Raw genomic sequence first — 17583 nt, 5'->3', positions numbered from 1 at the left:
CAATAATAAAAAAATATAGATCACCTTTCAAATTACAGCAAAAATAAAATATGCAGAGGTCAGTAAGTTCTTAAGAGCGCTCTGACTTTTTTGTGTGGATACTGCCATAGAACAGCCTCAGTGACCTGGAATAACACCCACTGGCCCTGGACTCAGAACTAGGCTCTACACCACTGTAAGTTAATTAGAAAATACCAGAGAATCACTCAGACCCATTTCCTTCACTGCTTGCTTTAACCTCTGTCAAAGCGTCTTGTCAATTGCCTTACCAAGTGAATGAGTTGCCTCTTTTCCCTGCCTCTGTTTATGTGTGAGATCTCTGGAAACAAACTTATGTAGCTCAGCTCACAATGAGAATACAGTTTTAGCTCTGGCTCATACTAATCCAGAGGTGAGCTCTGCACAGAGAGGAGGGTCTCTACGAGAGTGGAAACACTGTCATTAGTGCGGGGAAAAGCTTCAGGGGATAAGAATAACTATGAATCACTGCAAATGAAATGCATAGCTCACTTCTTTCTCTTTAAACAGGGAAGCAAATTGATACTGGTAAGGCGGGGAAACTGTCTCTCTCTCCATAACTTGTCTAAACCTGTAAACTCTTGTAAAACATTAAATCTTTTACAAGAGTTTGTCTCTTGTAAAACATGAAAACATAAACAGTACCAACAATTGTATTGCAAAAGAAATATTTTGAGTCCTTATAAACGTTTATCATTATAACACCGCATGGGGTTTTTAAAAGTTCTTGTATTTTATATGCTTGGTATTGGACTTGACTGTACTCCTCACTGTGCTTTCTCTGTGTTATATAATGGAAAATGTTCCCTTAAAAGAGAGTTGAGAATAGCAATGCCATTTTCTATTTGAGATAGGTGACTGATGGGACTTTTAGGATTATACATCCCAGCTGGTTACATGCCCACACTGGAAGGAAAATAATGGTACTGTAGCACTCTGACTGTGATCACCTGAATACAAGTACAGACACATCAATGATACTTTCATTTTCATGATTCTTTTGTTTGGTTATCCAAATTGTTAGCATACAATAATGTTCATATCTCTTCTAGAAGAGCAATTTTCATTTTTGTCATTTAAAGTACACACAGGCGATTTGTTTTTGACTACATGTCAAAATTCATACGGTATTGGGGTTGTTGCTTTAGTGACATGACTAGCTCAAGACTTTATATGACAATATAAAAGACTTTTAAAAAATATTTGAAAGGTTTGTGTTTTGAAACCGTAAATGTTCTGAAGTTATCAGCTGCTGAAAGATACAATTTTGTTTAATTTAAGAAGATAATTTTAATTCCTTTGCAGTTTTACATAATTTACACTTTATATCAATTTAGTTTACTACTCTTCATTTTAGTAAACATCTTTTATTTACTTATTGCTACCCCACTGCAACATACTCTCCACTCATAGTAATATGTTGCAGTTTTGCTCTTGTGCTTTATAGCTACTGGATATATAAAATATTACAATGAGCATTCTAAATATGCATTTTCTTGTTTTTTGTTTATTCCAATATTCTCTTGAATGAAACAATTGTGTATTCTGCAGTTTTAGGTTGTTACTAAAGTATTTCCTATTTCAGAACAAAGTTTATTTTTTCTTTTTAGTGATAATGAATTATCAGAGGGACTAAGGTTTTCATGTTTTGGAGTGTGAAAAGATGAATAATTGTGAATAATTAGTGAATAATTACTTGGACATTGTAGAAAACACAAAAACACAGTAGACTGTGGCTAATAAAAAGCTATATAGAAAGTACAATTACGCATTATCATCAGTTTTGAAAATCACTGTACTTGAAGATAACAAATTATAGCGAAATATTTCAATAGGGCACAAGCGAGGACGATGTGGTAGTGCACTTCAAGCCAAGAACAGGAGGCATGTCCTTACCCACAGGGCTGTGGGAGACTGGAACAAGATTGTGTGTTCCTAGCTGTTGAGGAAACTGATACCCTGGCTTCTTTCGAGACATGGCTGGATTAGATCCTCAATCTGTTAGCTACTAACTACTGCTGTATAACAGGTTAGATGGGCAGGACAGCCTCATTTCTTCTGTAACCTTTCATATGTTCAATAGAAATCATTCTTAACAGTGCACATTTACAGGAATTTGACTACATTTTAGGGTAAAAATACATAACAAACAATACAGGAAAATGAAAACAGTAAAACAGAATGGCATAATAAATGGAGTTTGCCCTAAAGTGTGCCCCAAGGGGGGAGAGACTTTGATTGAACAGGAAGAGGTCCACTGGAGGGTTAGACTAATTTAAGGGAAGAAGAAATGGTGGTCATTCTTTAAAGAATGGACACATTCATGTCAGAAAAATTCTTAAAGGAAACAAAAGATTAGTACAAATAGATACAGTGCCTTGCGAAAGTATTCGGCCCCCTTGAAGTTTTCAACCTTTTGCCACATTTCAGGCTTCAAACATAAAGATATAATTTTTTTATTTTATGTGAAGAATCACCAACAAGTGGGACACAATTGTGAAGTGGAATGAAATCTATTGGATTTTTGAAACTTTTTTAACTAATAAAAAAATGAAAAGTGGGGCGTGCAAAATTATTCGGCCCCTTTACTTTCAGTGCAGCAAACTCACTCCAGAAGTTCAGCGAGGATCTCTGAATGATCCAATGTTGTCCTAAATGACTGATGGTGATAAATAGAATCCACCTGTGTGTAATCAAGTCTCTGTATAAATGCACCTGCTCTGTGATAGTCTCAAGGTTCTGTTGAAAGCGCAGAGAGCATCATGAAGACCAAGGAACACACCAGGCAGGTCCGTAATACTGTTGTGGAGAAGTTTAAAGCCGGATTTGGATACAAAAAGATTTCCCAAGCTTCAAACATCCCAAGGAGCACTGTGCAAGCGATCATCTTGAAATGGAAGGAGTATCAGACCACTGCAAATCTACCAAGACCTGGCCGTCCCTCTAAACTTTCAGCTCAGACAAGGAGAAGACTGATCAGAGATGCAGCCAAGAGGCCCATGATCACTCTGGATGAACTGCAGAGAACTACAGCTGAGGTGGGAGAGTCTGTCCATAGGACAACAATCAGTCTTACACTCCACAAATCTGGCCTTTATGGAAGAGTGGCAAGAAGAAAGCCATTTCTCAAAGATATCCATAAAAAGTCTCGTCTAAAGTTTGCCACAAGCCACCTGGGAGACACCCCAAACATGTGGAAGAAGGTGCTCTGGTCAGATGAAACCAAAATTGAACTTTTTGGCCACAATGCAAAACGATATGTTTGGCGTAAAAGCAACACAGCTCATCACCCTCAACACACCATCCCCACTGTCAAACATGGTGGTGGCAGCATCATGGTTTGGGCCTGCTTTTCTTCAGCAGGGACAGGGAAGATGGTTAAAATTGAGGGGAAGATGGATGCAGCCAAATACAGGACCATTCTGGATGAAAACCTGTTGGAGTCTGCAAAAGACCTGAAACTGGGACGGAGATTTATCTTCCAACAAGACAATGATCCCAAACATACAGCAAAATCTACAAAGGAATGGTTCACAAATTAACGTATCCAGGTGTTTGAATGGCCAAGTCAAAGTCCAGACCTGAATCCAATCGAGAATCTGTGGAAAGAGCTGAAAACTGCTGTTCACAAACGCTCTCCATCCAACCTCACTGAGCTCGAGCTGTTTTGCAAGGAAGAATGGGCAAGATTTTCAGTCTCTCGATGTGCAAAACTGATAGAGACATACCCCAAGCGACTTGCAGCTGTAATCGCAGCAAAAGGTGGCTCTACAAAGTATTAACGCAAGGGGGCCGAATAATTTTGCACGCCCCACTTTTCATTTTTTTATTAGTTAAAAAAGTTTCAAAAATCCAATAGATTTCGTTCCACTTCACAATTGTGTCCCACTTGTTGGTGATTCTTCACATAAAATAAAAAATTAATATCTTTATGTTTGAAGCCTGAAATGTGGCAAAAGGTTGAAAAGTTCAAGGGGGCCGAATACTTTCGCAAGGCACTGTATGTCCGCACCAAAATGTTGGTTCCTTCTCCCTTTCTGTGCAAATTTCGCACTCACTGTAGCTGATGGCCTGGCCCAGTAACCTGCTTCACTCCATTTAAACCAGAATTAATTCTGCAGAGGAGCTGTGCGTCTCTATGTCCTCAGAATTTATCAGCGGGAAACTGTATACCTAATATGAATGATTATCAAAACTTCACACAGCAATTTGCAGCTTTTAAGTTGTAAATGTAATTGAAATAATGCTCCCCTTTAGAAATAAAAAATAATAAACAACATCAACAATATAAACGGCGCCATCTTGAAAAGATCGTTACGATTGCACAGAGATTATTTATAACGTTTATTAGTGGGGATGTGCCAGTCTGGTGGTAAGTCGGGAATTATTGTAAAAATAAAACTTCTATTCATGTGCAATGTGGCGTAGCAGTAAGCAAGGCCGCAGCTCTCCCTGGGTGTCAGTCTCTGTGGATCCTGCTGTTTGCTGTTGTTTTTCCTGTGGTCTGTCACTTATTTTCTGCTCTCCCAGCTACATAAGGGATCGGTTTTAATCAATCCTTCCTTGCTCCTCCCGGACAGTCTTCATCTTTCTACCTACCCTACCAGAATAACTGGAATAGTGGTAATATATCAAATGGATGGATTATAGAATAATACTGAGCATCAATTCACTTGAAAATAGGTTTGAAAAGTACCTGCTAAATATATGAAACGTTTAGAATAATTACTATACAAGGAACTGAAAACATTCATCATACAAGCTCTTTTAAGAACTTGCTTGGCATAGATGAACATGAAATAGCATGTATGCTTAAACACAAAATTCTTGTTGTATGCTAGCATAGTAGTCCCTGTGCTGGTTTTCAGATGCCCACTTTTCCCGTAAAATAGGTTGTTATTGTGGAGTATTACCTCTCCTTAGCCACTTTGGGTTTGCATTTCAGCAGTCAGCAGTCCTTATCACCAGATAATTAGTCTGGCATTCACTGGAGACTCACACAGGATTTAAATGTCTTTCAATTTTGTTCCATTTTTACACATTTGTTTTCTCGCTGGCCTTTCAGAGATTCATATTACAGACCAGAAGTCAACTACATGGTATACATCAAGCTTGGGGAAGATTGCTTATCATTGTGTTGTGAAATTGCCATTATTATATATTTTTTTTATTGTGTTACAGATAAAAGCACAGATCCCAGACTTTTTTTTGCCTCACTGAAAATAAAATTGTTTTCCTGTTACTGTACATAGCTCTCCAGGAAAAGCAGCTATTAACATTACATAGGTATAATCTGATGTTCTGGTTTTCATTAGTTTGCAGTCATTAGAGAGTACTGTAATTTTATTCAGATGTCATTTCAAGTGAAACTAACCTTTGCTGTTTGTGCGTTACGTGCTTACGCAAGAACAGGTGAAAAAGTTACTTTCAATACCAGTTGTGTCTGCCTCTCACAGTAAGAAGAGGCATAGCCACAGTGACCTGCTCAAGTCTACTCCATTTCTGAGACCAATCTTTTTTAAAATTTTCATTCCATGTTCTTATGATCTCCCACTTAGTGTCCATTTGGGGTCTGGGGCAGCTTTTGAAAAACGCAAACCTAACAATTAATTATGTACCAGAAATAATTATTCAGTAGTTCAGTCAAACCTTAATTAGGGCGTAGAAAGCTCAGTTAGTGAGCTTTAATGGGGTAACTCGGCAAACTCTGGCTGAGACAGCCTACAGTATACATAAGTATATATATGAAGAAAACACGCAAGCAAGTGACCAAGAAGCATGATATTTAAATGAAGTTAGGCAGTAATGGGTGAGATTAGTGTTTGACCTCCTCCTGAACGCTTCTTATAAACTCTATATGAGATCATGGATCATCCCGTCTCCTGGAGCAAGACGGGAGTGCTGAGCAGGCTTTCAAGAATGGATTTCTCTTTCGCTTAGACACCTCAGAATAGTACCGGTGCCAATCCTAGCATGTCCAGTGACTGTTTTCACAGTTTGACGAGCCTTTTGGAAGTGTTGATAAAGATTCTTTCCTCTGATAAAATGGTCCTGGGGGAGGACTCTCAGCTCTTAATCATCCACTTTGATGTGGGTTACCTGGGGTCTCAGTTGCTTGATAACAGCTTCTGAAACTGTGGACAGTCATGCTTGACACATCAAAAAGTCATGCAGTATGTAGTTAAGGAGCATGTCTGTAGGTGTCAAAAGATGTGATTCCCCAAACTGAGTCTGAAAAAAAAAAGATTTTACATTGCTAATGTTTTTCTTTGTAGACTTCAAGCTCTAAACATTCACAGTGATGTTCAGAAAAATAGGTTCAATTTCTTCTCTGAGGTACAACACTGTGAATAGTATTGTTTATAGTAACAATAAAGTATTATTGTTTTTACTTACAAATGCAATAATAAAAAAGTTGTATTTTCAGTTAAATCTCTATACAAATAGTGATTCACGGATGAGTTTGTTTAAGATGTAACTCAGTGCCTCAGCATTCCAGCACCAGAATAATCCACTGCTGAAGTGTTTTTTCTGCACACTACACACTACAGGCAAGTCTTACTGCACCAGCCTATCAGAGCAGCACACATGACTGAACATCTTTATGTCTCATTAGCTTTATGTTGCACAGAAGTGAGGCACAACTGCATGCAGTGGCTGAATGATAACCCCACTCTTCTTTTAATTAATGTTTCTTAACTGCTTTTCACGGCGTACAACTGTGTCTCCAGGAGCTCCTGCTCACAAACAATTCACTTATTTTTGGAGTTTGCATGCAGAGTCCACAAAGCAAAGGGGGGAAAAAGTGATACAAGCTGGCAAAAATCCTCTGGCCGGCTTGTGAAGCTGTAAGAATAACAGGCTGGCTTGCGAGAAAAAAGCTCACATCTGGATTGGCTTCCTGCTGGTATACCTGAGGAGGCGGGCTCTGTTGGAATGTTTTGCTCGGCTGTAGTTCTGCCCTGTGTCTAGTCTGTGCTTGCTAGAGGGTTTTAACAGCCACTGACAGAGCATCTGTTCTTCAGTGTGCCGTGAGATAGGGAGCGAGCCAGAGAGAGAGAGAGAGAGGGAGAAAAAGGCAGGATTCACTGACACAGGGGCAGATTATTCATCTGCTTTTATCCCAGCAACATCCTCACATTCCACAGGTCTGATAACTGTCTGCCGACCACACAGTGCCTTTTTTGTTTTGAAGGGGAGATGAGCTCCAACGGCAGGGCATGTTAATCCAGCTGCAGGAGCGCAACTTCCAAAGCAAACAACCAGCTCTCCCCTCACCTCCATCCCCATCGTCAACTTTCCGAAACGGGACCCAGAGAGTAGGGATTATTACAGCACGACACAGCCGGAGAGGACTGGACGGGAGCAGATACAGAAGGGCTGGAAGTAAATCCGGACTCTCAGCAAGGCAAGATGTCCAAGCCTTCGCGTTTAGCAAGACCCTCATCAGCTGGTGCCATGTCCAAGCTCCCGTCGGCCAGGAAGGAAAATTTCAACAGCCGATCCAAAACAATCAGCTTAGGTGAAAAGCTGCTGCGAGCTGGCAGTGAGGGGAACCTGGTTAAAAACAAGCCGCAGCAGCAGGTGCAGATGGAAGATGTGGCTTCTCACAGGAGAATCGGTCACCCAAAAGGTAGGATTCCCTCAAGTGCTGAGAGGTTACAGGAGTGGTGAACATACTGTACTGTGGAGTACAGCAGTGCATTGAAAAGTCCTGGGGCCAGTCTGAGTTACACTTGTCTGTTCTGTGTGAAAAACGGTTCCCAGAGCAGTTTGTGGTGCCCAAATTGCAGTGCCCTGAAGTTCATTCTCATGTTTGTGTTTGCAGTCACTGTGATAGTTGTCGACCTCTGTGTGTCTGTACCTGGGTCCCTATGTTTTTTTGGTGGCGGTGATGTTCAGTGCAGCAGGACTGTTTTTCTCCATTTTAACCCCAAATTGTGCTGTGAAATCAGAGCATCCCAGCAGTTATGTTTCCTATTTTGTCCACAGCACTGCAAGGCACTTTGTGACTGCAAATCACATGAGCCTACAGGACACATTGTTTTCTGAATCCCCTCACAGTGAGGGGTGGATTAAACTGGGGTTAGATTTTTTGGGGGTTAGATAGATGATGTGGCTGATTAGGTACTTTCCTCGAACATTATGTTTCTTCAGTGGAATTGCATTAATCCTGGAGGTGCTGCAGTTTTAAAATGGCCAGTTAATTGTTTTTGCGTAACTCATGGTTATGAAAAGTAACGAGGCTTCCTATAGCATTAAACAGGTAACTTAAGAAATGCTAGCACAGAATGCAAGTGTAAGGTTTCAGGTTTACAGCCATGTCTTAAATGACTCCTTCTGCCTAAATTTGTGCAAGTTGGGTATGGCCACAGGATTCACAGATAAGAGATAAGCTTTCTAAATTAACAACATGCTTTGTCAGTCTTGTTGAGCTCTGCCTGCAGAAAACACTGGGGAAATTAGTTTGAATGAGAATGCCTTTTAAAGTATAGCTTGTATGTTTTAAACAGTTGCACTTATTTTGTTTCTCTTTCTCATTGTAATATACAAATGATCAATCAATATTGATGTTTTTCTCTTTTTTTTTTTTTGCATTTCTGACCAATTCAAATAAGAAAGTTTTTTTTCCACTGGCCCCAACTTAGGGTTAATAAAATGCCAAGACATCCTAATATTCAGTCACAGCTAAGTTTCTAACTTTGATATCCATTTTCTGACCTTGGGCAACTTTACCTGCCTATGCCACAGTCCCACCCTCCAGTAAATCAGTTTATTACAAGACGTCCCTTCTGAAAACCAGATGTCTCATCACAGCAGGTCTTAAATTCCATTTTAAAATGGAATCATGCTAAACATCTGGTTCTGAAGAAGGATCCTCAATCAGCAGTTATTTTAAATGAGCAGCATCACTATTTGAAACACAATGTGCTGTTTCTTGTGTGTATTGCTGGAAATCTGAATTTATTTTAAAGTGATGGCAGTTACAATAACAAAGAACCATGGACAAGAATGCACTGAAGATAAGAATGCACTAGATATTGGAATTTTTTTTAAATATTACAGTAGGTGAGACCCTGCTGAGAAGCAATCTTGGCCTTTTGTATATCGGTTTACTGGATCTTAGCTGAAATGAGTGTAGTTTCTCAAACAAACGTTTCCCATTGTGATGTTAGTGGTGTCAGTACCAGGCAGCACAGCAGACTCAAGTAGTTATTTATTAGCATGATGAAGGAGAGGCAAACTGTACTTTGTTTCATGTATTACTTCAAACGATCAGTAATACATTACTTCTGATTAACATAAGCAGTTAAGAAATGTCTGGGAGCCTGATTAGTTCCATTAATAAACACTAGCCTCTTTCTTGAATGTTTCTTTTGATCATAGAACAGTTGTTTTCCCACTTGTGTAGGCTGTGTTTAAAGGCCGAAACGTTGTGTTTTCTCTCTTCTCTTTTCAGCATGGGATAAACCTATTACTTGCTCCTAAAGGGATTGTGTGTGAGGCTGTGCTTGACTCTGTTAGTGGAAAGGATAAAACTGCTGCATCTTTGCCTTACATTTCTTTAAAACTGTGGTGGTGAAGGTGTAATTTGGGATGCTTAACCCAGTTAAAAGGGGAAGTTATGAAATGCACCATCTATAAAGTGTTTATATTTAACCTTTTAAACAGACTAAGGAGCACACAGGTATAAGAGAGCTAAAGATTGTGTTTTAAAGTTTTCAATGCAGACGTACTGAATACAAAACAGACTAGCTTGCAGTTCCTTGAGAAGAAGCAGAACAGGGATATGTCTGCAGTGGTGGGGGTCTGTGGAACATGAAAGTCGTCTTAAAACATTAAGGATGTCTGCACAGCCTCATTGAAGACTGACATTTCTAGCATGTGTAAATCCTTCTCTGCTGACAGTGTCTAGAAACTGCCTGGATTTTACTTGCTTGAAAGGCTTGCTTATCCTTTAAGACCTCACTTTGAAAATCACAATCACTGGAAGCATGATGCAAGCTTGTTCTCCTACACACAACTTTTTTCAAACATCCAGCAAGAAGTATATTTCGTCCATACACACTGGTTCTTGTTTTCAGTGTGGGCAAGCTGTAGGCTCTCTGCCCACTCTACAGTAAATGACTTAGATGGGTAGTTTCCACACAGTTTGCCCACAGGGAAAATTAGGCCCTTTGTCTTTTGTGCAGGGGCAGCCTGGAAATATTTTGTAATGAAAAGGGCTTAATCATTATCTTGACCTAGCTCGAGGTAACACTTGTAAAAAAAACACACACACACATTTCTGTTTGTTAGGGCATTTTTAACTTCCATCAAAAAACAGACTTAAACGTTTAAGGAGCTCAGGGGTCAGGTTACATTTTTATAACGTTGTCGTGGTTTCCCCATCAGTATGCGTGCGTCTCTTAAAAGGTACGCCGTTAGTGCTCCAAGTTATCTACCAATGTTTCTGGCAGTGAGCCTCAGCACCAGGTAGGGAACGAGAGTGTTTGTATCTGGAGCACTCCCGACTCAAGAAAGAGAAATGCTTACTTCTAGCCGTGGAAGCCTTAAGAACTCAATTAGGGCAGAACCACCTCTGGTTTAACAAACTTTTTTAGGAGTGGCTGTGCTGCTGTGTTGTGCAGCCAGGGTCTGTTCAAAGGTTATTTGCTCACCAGCACCTGGGCCCCTGAAGTTAACATTCCAATGTCTATGTTACAGGAAGGGTTTGTCAGGCTCCAGAGCTGACTGGAAGGCAAGACAGCGATGACACCTTATTTGGCTGAGTGTGACTGATGGTGTGTGTGCAGGGGGAAGGGTGGAACAAAAGGGTTAAGGTTGGGGGAAAAGTCAGCAGATAAAGCACCCTGTTCAGCAGTGGTTTCCTCAGAATGTCCTCCGGCTCTACGAGAATTTTAAAAAGCACACACCGTTGAGTGTGGAGCCTTTATTCATCAAGTGATGGACAGCCAAGTTTCTTTTTTTAATTATTGGAGGCAGATACGGTTTTATATGGGATTTGTCCTTACAGGATCTTGAGTGTTTATTTTTCCTGTAACATACCTGTGTTCAAAATCTGGATACTTTTGCTTGTGTACGTGGGAGGAATTCGCACAGACAATGCCTAGTTTAAGAGTTCTAACGACTTCCTCTCGTTATCCAAGGCATGTATTTACCTGTTTTTACAGAAATAGTTTTTTTGGCTTCATCATGTTCAATGGCCCATTAATGAACTGTATTACCTGTATAGTTTTTCACATACTGTAAGTCTAAGTCTTTTGGTAAAGCATTCTGAATAGGTGGCCTGGTATTTGGTTAGGTCAATTAAGGCTTTTTACTGGAAATTACCCCAGTACCTTACACATATGTTACTTGTTAATGTGCTGTAGGCTTTTAATTCCCATCCTGTAAAACGCAGCTTAAAAGCAGTTGTAAAACTAAGAGAATGTTCATTGAAGAAGACTTAAACAAGACAATGGGTTACATTAATGCTATTCATCAGGGCAATGGGACATCTCAAAGGCAAGCAATCTAACTCCCAAGGATAATCTGTGATTTTAGTTCAGATAAATGCTGACCACTGAAAAAACTCAGCGAGCTATGCCATGCAAAGTTTTCATGCATATCAGTGTGGGGTATGATACAGACACAGTGTGTTATTCAGTGGTTCAGCCTAGTTTAAAGAGCTCCTACATGATTATTAAGTACTGTAACTCCATAGGATATCTTTTCTACTCATGCTGTTAAACTCCCTGTTTAACAATGGTAAAGCTGTTTATGTGGATACTAACGAAATTACTGTCCTGTCAAAGCTCATTGAAGGCTTGTTAAATAGGCCAGCTCATTCTACTGCAAGCTGACTTTTTTTTAAAGTGCATCACCATTCTGTCATGTTGTGATGTGTGTTTTCTCATTTCTCGCAAGAGACAACATGTATGTTTATTCAGAATGTTAAAAAGTGTAAAATCCCTGATAGGTACTTGCCTGACACATCTTGTTGTCTTAAGTATACATACAGGTTAGTGGCTTGGGGCTGTTGGGCATCATTCCTTGCCTGTCTCTTTGAGAAACCACTCAGTGTATGAAGCTTTATACATGGGATAAGATGTCACATTAGGAATATACATGGATTTGGAATAGGTGGCGTTAATACTTTAATTTAGAGAATAACAATTATAATAATAAAATTTATTTATAAGCACTTAAAATAACTTCAATAAAACTTGGTTTTCAAGAAATTGCATTTCTGTTAAGATGGAATACATTGGCAGTGTGTTAAATGCATCATTAAAATTGTAGTGAGGGCCTGTGCTGATTAATTGCATGTCATTAACAAGCTGTGGAAGATGTACAGTACACTGTACCCATGTTTAGAAATGAAATAATACTATACATTTAGATCTCTTGAATAATTCTATTTTATCTCTGACCAAAATCAAACTGTATTTTCAAAAAATGATAGTAGCTTACGACCTATTTAATATAAATATATTATTGTTTTCATCCCACCTGTATACAGTAAGCCTGTGATTATGGCTTTGTTAAAGGAGATGTGTTCTCCCTGCTGAGCAGAATGAGAACAATTGTGGTTCTGTAACACAGTGTGCTGTTCTCTAGAGCTTGCACCTGGAGGGAGTTAAAGATATTTTTGTTACAGGAGACTTTTGGTATTTACAGCTGTGTAAACTAATATTTACCAAATACCTGGCACAAGTGAAAGGTCTAATGATTTGTTTTCCAGGTCCTGGTTGAATATCATTGTAATTCATTTCTGTTTGTCTGTACAGTCTACAGCTGGAAAAAGAGCAGTTTGTTGTTTTTTAAGCCAACATTTTGAAGCATGTGTTGATAAATAAGTAATAAAACCTGTGTATAGACGCTTCAGTCAGTTGAGGAGGCTTACCACTTTGAGTTAAAACATTCTCACTTTTACTGTAAACACATGAGGTGTGAAAAGACTCAAAACAGTTCATAGCCTGGCCCAGAAAAACAGAACTAACCCATTCTTAGTCATGGGTAACAAACCCCAAATCTGATCTGAGCTTTCTATTTGTATGAAGACTGCTCTTCCTATCCCAGTGGCTCAGTATCAGTATCCAGTGTGGTCTGTAATTTGTGATTGGCAGGTGCCTGCAGTTTGGATGTGGCCCGATGTTTTAACTACAGTATGTTGATGCAACAACAGTTGTCAGATGTTGAGAACAAACATCTGAAGACATCTTCAGGCTGCCGCAGAGTGGCTGGGAAGATTACCGCTGGCAGACTTTGAGAAGTGCTGGCTTGCTAAGAAGGGGAATAGCTGACCGTTACAACAGCTGCCAGGACCGTTTTGTCATGTGAAAAAAACCTTTTGTCATCACTTCTCTGTGAACCCTGAAATCTCACTAGGCTGGATATACACCGTGAGTTTCACTGTATTCACGTGCGTGTGATTTCCCATCTGGCAGAATCAGGAAAGATGCATTCGTATTTTTTAACCCAAATACTTTTCATCGAAATCTGAATTCTCAGGCTGGACACTTTCAAGGGTTCAAGAATGTAAAGGAGGATGTGAATGAAAACGTGACATTACATATTTTAATTGATGGTTGACCACTGATACAGGTAGCAGGCCTTTTGGTAGTGCAGTCATTGGCTTTCTTGTTAAGCCAATAACCTTAGTCTGATCCTCGCACACTGTGTATAATAATTATAATGTCTGGATTTGAGATAAATTATTTTCTAAATAGGGCATCGTTTGTATAAATTCCCAATCATTTTCATAGTTTCTGCAACAGTATAATTTTGAGGGGGATATTATGAGAAATGATTAATTTTAACAAAAAAACATTTAATAAAAACATTAAGTACTGTATTTTCCCTAATATTGGAAGGGTAAGCCAGTGAGACCTTAGAGATCAAGTGGGTACGCTGTGCATTATGACATTTACTGGAAATGATATTAAACAAAAAACACTATCATCATCAAATTGTAGTAGGAAAGACAGTAAGATGTCTTCCCAGTCTGCTGGAGTTCTTTTTGTCTGAATCACAAAAATATTTTTTTATGGACTGGAAGTGTTAGTTCTAAAATCAAAATCCCTGGAGGATCAGCTTTTGTCTGGCTCCTACCCTTTGACCACTCCTGCATCAGACACTCTGCCAGAGGCATCGTTCTGAGAGTCCGAGGTACAGTCGAGCTTCCCATCCTTTTTAGAGTGCAAATCTCTGGGATTAATCAGATTTAAAAGAACATTGAAGCCGTTCTAAATTTGGGGGATCTGCAATCTTTATAATTAAACAGAAAGTCTGGAGGTACATTTAAGTGTTCAAAGTAAAACATGAATCTTAAACCCCTTCCTCTCATTTACTCCTAGTTATTGATCTTCTCATAATGGGGTTCCTTAGATCTGCTAACAGTGTTTATATGTTTAGCCTGGAGTTTTTACATTATGAGAACCTAATGATTTTTTTTTCACTCCAAAGGCGGTAGACGCTGTGCTTCAGTTAAACTACTGCCTCTATGTTAGGAGGTCCTTCTTTGACTCCTGCTGCTGTTGTAGGCATCACCCAGTGTATTCTTTCTATGCTTCATGACGCAGAACAAGTTGTTGGCAAGTCCTCAGAATCGCATGAGCAGTTGACAGAAAGGTTGTGGTGGCACCACAGTTAACCTTGTGCACCACAGGATCATGCTGTGAGTCCTGACTCTTGAGAAAGTCCATCCATCCATCCATTTTCACTTCGCTTTTCCTGGTGAGGGTCGCGGTCCTGAGAAAGTCTAAATGATAAAATCAAGACTACTGCTGCAGTGCCCTTCACAGGTCCTGAAAGTTAAAAAGTTGAAAACATGCCTCAGTTTAAAATACTTAAATTCTACATCTTCTCTTCAATATAATAGATAACATGTTTAAAACAGAGGAAGGAATTTCTTATGTCCAGGTACAGATTGAAATTTAAAAACATGATCTACATATTGCAGCTTGTCTACATTACTGAGATACATACATTTCAGTCTATTTCACTAAAAGTACTGTACAAGTCTTTCATTTACACATAAAACTTATTCAGTTTTCTTTGAAGACATTAATGTATGTTTTGTTAGAGAAAATTAAAAAACCCTAATCGCTTTGCTAATGTGTCACACAAAATTGATATTGCTCACCAAAATGCTGCTGTGGTGGGATTTTGTTTGGGGAGTGCTGTTACACAGCTACAACGGAGAATATTTTGACAAATTAATTATAATGCAGATTCTATTGACTAGTGTGTCAACATTTTGGATAATGAAAGCTTGATTAATAATTAACTCAGTTTAATGCACATAACTTCATTATAATTATTCAAAATTCAAATCCACTGTACTTTGAACTGATATATGGTTTCCCTTTGAATTCTAATTGATTTTACTGACAGAGAGGATCAATAAATACTTTACTCCTATGCAGTGCTCCAATAATTTATCAGGAACGGAGGCTTTACTGGGACTTGCACATTTCGTACTGTATATGTTAAACGTGGGTTTCCTAGGGGTTGTGTAAAAGACCATGTCCACAAGGTTCAAACAAGAAAACTAGGATTCCTCCCACTGCTGAATAACTGTGAGCAGTGTCCGAGACCAACAGAAATTTACATTAACTTAATTTTGTCTGGGGAAGTTATCAGTCAGGAAATAAAAATTCCTCGCATTTATATAGCACTTTTCATCCCAAAGGATCCCAAAATGATTTACATATAGAACAGGGCTCACTTCATCCGCCACTGAGCTTCAGCACTTACTGTAAATATCTCCAGCCCCACCATCCTGCAGATCAGGTACAGAGGTGAAATAAGCTGCTTTACCAGTTGAATTAAGGCGGAGCATTAGCTAGGCCAGACTGTACCGGCACAGAGTGGATTTTAGCCAGAACACCAGACTTAACACCTCTCTTCTTACAAACAGTGTCAGGTGTCATCTTCGTCATCTTTAATACCTCAGGAGTCAGACATTTGATCTAATATCTCATCTGAAGGACAGTCCCTCCTACAGCACAGTGTCCCGGGTTTGAAAACTGTTCCAGAGGAAGAAGTCTCACCTGCAGGTCCCCCAACACCTCGTACAGTACAGCACCAACCCGCTTTTTCCTTAGAGGCCTCCCATCCCCAGTACTGACCAGACCCAAGACTGCTTACAGTAGCTCCTGACATCTGACAAGATCAGCCAAAAAAGAAATATTCAGACAAATCACATGAAACGATAAAAGGAATTTGTAAATACATCATTCTCCATTGTTAAAAAAAAACGAATAACTCTGAATGTAAGTCATCAGCATTTAAATGACAACGTTTTCTTTTTTGTGAATAAAATATTTTCACTTTAGTCAAAAAGGAAATCGCAGAATGTCCTCTTTGCCATTCTGTAACTTTTAGACTAATATACATGCATTTCTGTTATTTTTGGTTGCCTCCTCTACTGATTTGACAATCCTATTTAATTTGATCCTTTTATATCAAAGTGTGTGCAAACAGTTGTTTGTAAATTCTGCATCTTAAGTAACTTTTTTTTCATAAACAGACATTACGCTCTTCATCTAATCAGTGGTGAGTGATTAGGTCAGACAGCTGTTATTCCCCAAACGATGTACATAAATAAACAAGTTATTTAATAGTTCCTGAACGCTGTGTAACATTTACAATGGGGAGAATTGCCCAGTGGAGCTGTTTGTTATGATGCATGTGCAGCACAGCAAGAACCGCGCTTGGATTGATATTTAGATTCGGGTCCCTAATCATAAATGTTGCAGCATCTGGGTCAGTTTGTTTCTCATGTCAGCCCCCCCGGATGGTCCTGGGTATGTAGAGAAGCACGGTCTAAGCACTGTTACTCGGAGTCTCAAGCCGCCTCACAGCTGTTTGTCTCCTTCTTGTGTTACGTGCAGCATGACGTGTTCGAAAATGAAGGAGCTGCATCAGTGGTCTCCTCCATAGAATAATGTGACCTGCGTATGAAGAACACTCCAGGGATTACATTTCTGTTTAAAAAGCCATGAATGTGAAGTATTTAAATCAACTGGGCCTGTAAACTGACTTTGAAGCATCATTGGAGGTAGAACTGAAAGCTGTGTGTAGCTTGTGGCCTTTCCTATGCTATTGAAACAGGGCACTGTTGGTACCAATAATACTATATAGATGGCTAATAAAATTACAGAGATAGTATACGACAAAGCCTCTACCTTCTTGATTCTATTAATATTCAGCTTTCCCTGTGACATTAAGCATTTTTGTTGGAGAGACAGTCCATATTTTAAGCAGTATTCTTGTTGAGACATGTTTACTCTGTCACAACTTCACACTGCACTGAAGCCCAAGGCCTGTGTTCAGGTTTTGTCTCTGGCGTGTTAATCAATGGGCTGTGTGACCAGTGGTTCCCCGGTGGGTGATATTCACAGTGACCCTGCCTGCTAAAGCAGGTAATTTAGTCTGACTCCCTGTAGGCAGGAGGAGCTGCTGCCTTTATTCACTTTGGCTCCCAGCTCCCTCTGTGCAGGTTCTGCTCATTTGTAACTCATATTTTGGACTTCAGGCTGTCATGGTACAGGACATGTGCAGTACAGTATATGA

At 39.4% G+C, this 17583-nt stretch overlaps 1 protein-coding gene across 11 annotated transcripts in view; it reads left to right on the top strand.

Annotated features, from left to right (window-relative positions):
• si:ch211-285f17.1 (sickle tail protein homolog) overlaps window positions 1–17583 on the top strand; it is a 287428-nt gene that overhangs the window by 83755 nt on the left and 186090 nt on the right. For 4 of the 11 annotated variants that reach the window (XM_069191586.1, XM_069191585.1, XM_015353451.2 and 1 more), the window contains exon 1: window positions 7008–7651. The exons of 2 other annotated variants lie outside the window; for them this stretch is intronic. In XM_069191586.1, the coding sequence (XP_069047687.1) occupies window positions 7432–7651 (220 nt within the window). In that variant the 5' untranslated portion in view covers window positions 7008–7431. Of the gene's footprint in view, window positions 1–7004; window positions 7652–17583 lie in introns of those variants that run through there. 5 more of the 11 variants (XM_015353437.2, XM_015353436.2, XM_015353435.2 and 2 more) reach the window with 3 other exon arrangements.

This window comes from Lepisosteus oculatus, chromosome 6 (assembly GCF_040954835.1).
Source record: "Lepisosteus oculatus isolate fLepOcu1 chromosome 6, fLepOcu1.hap2, whole genome shotgun sequence".
Classification (NCBI taxonomy): Eukaryota; Metazoa; Chordata; class Actinopteri; order Semionotiformes; family Lepisosteidae; genus Lepisosteus; species Lepisosteus oculatus.
Note: the sequence above shows the minus strand (reverse complement) of the source record. Positions and strands in the feature narration are given on the sequence as shown.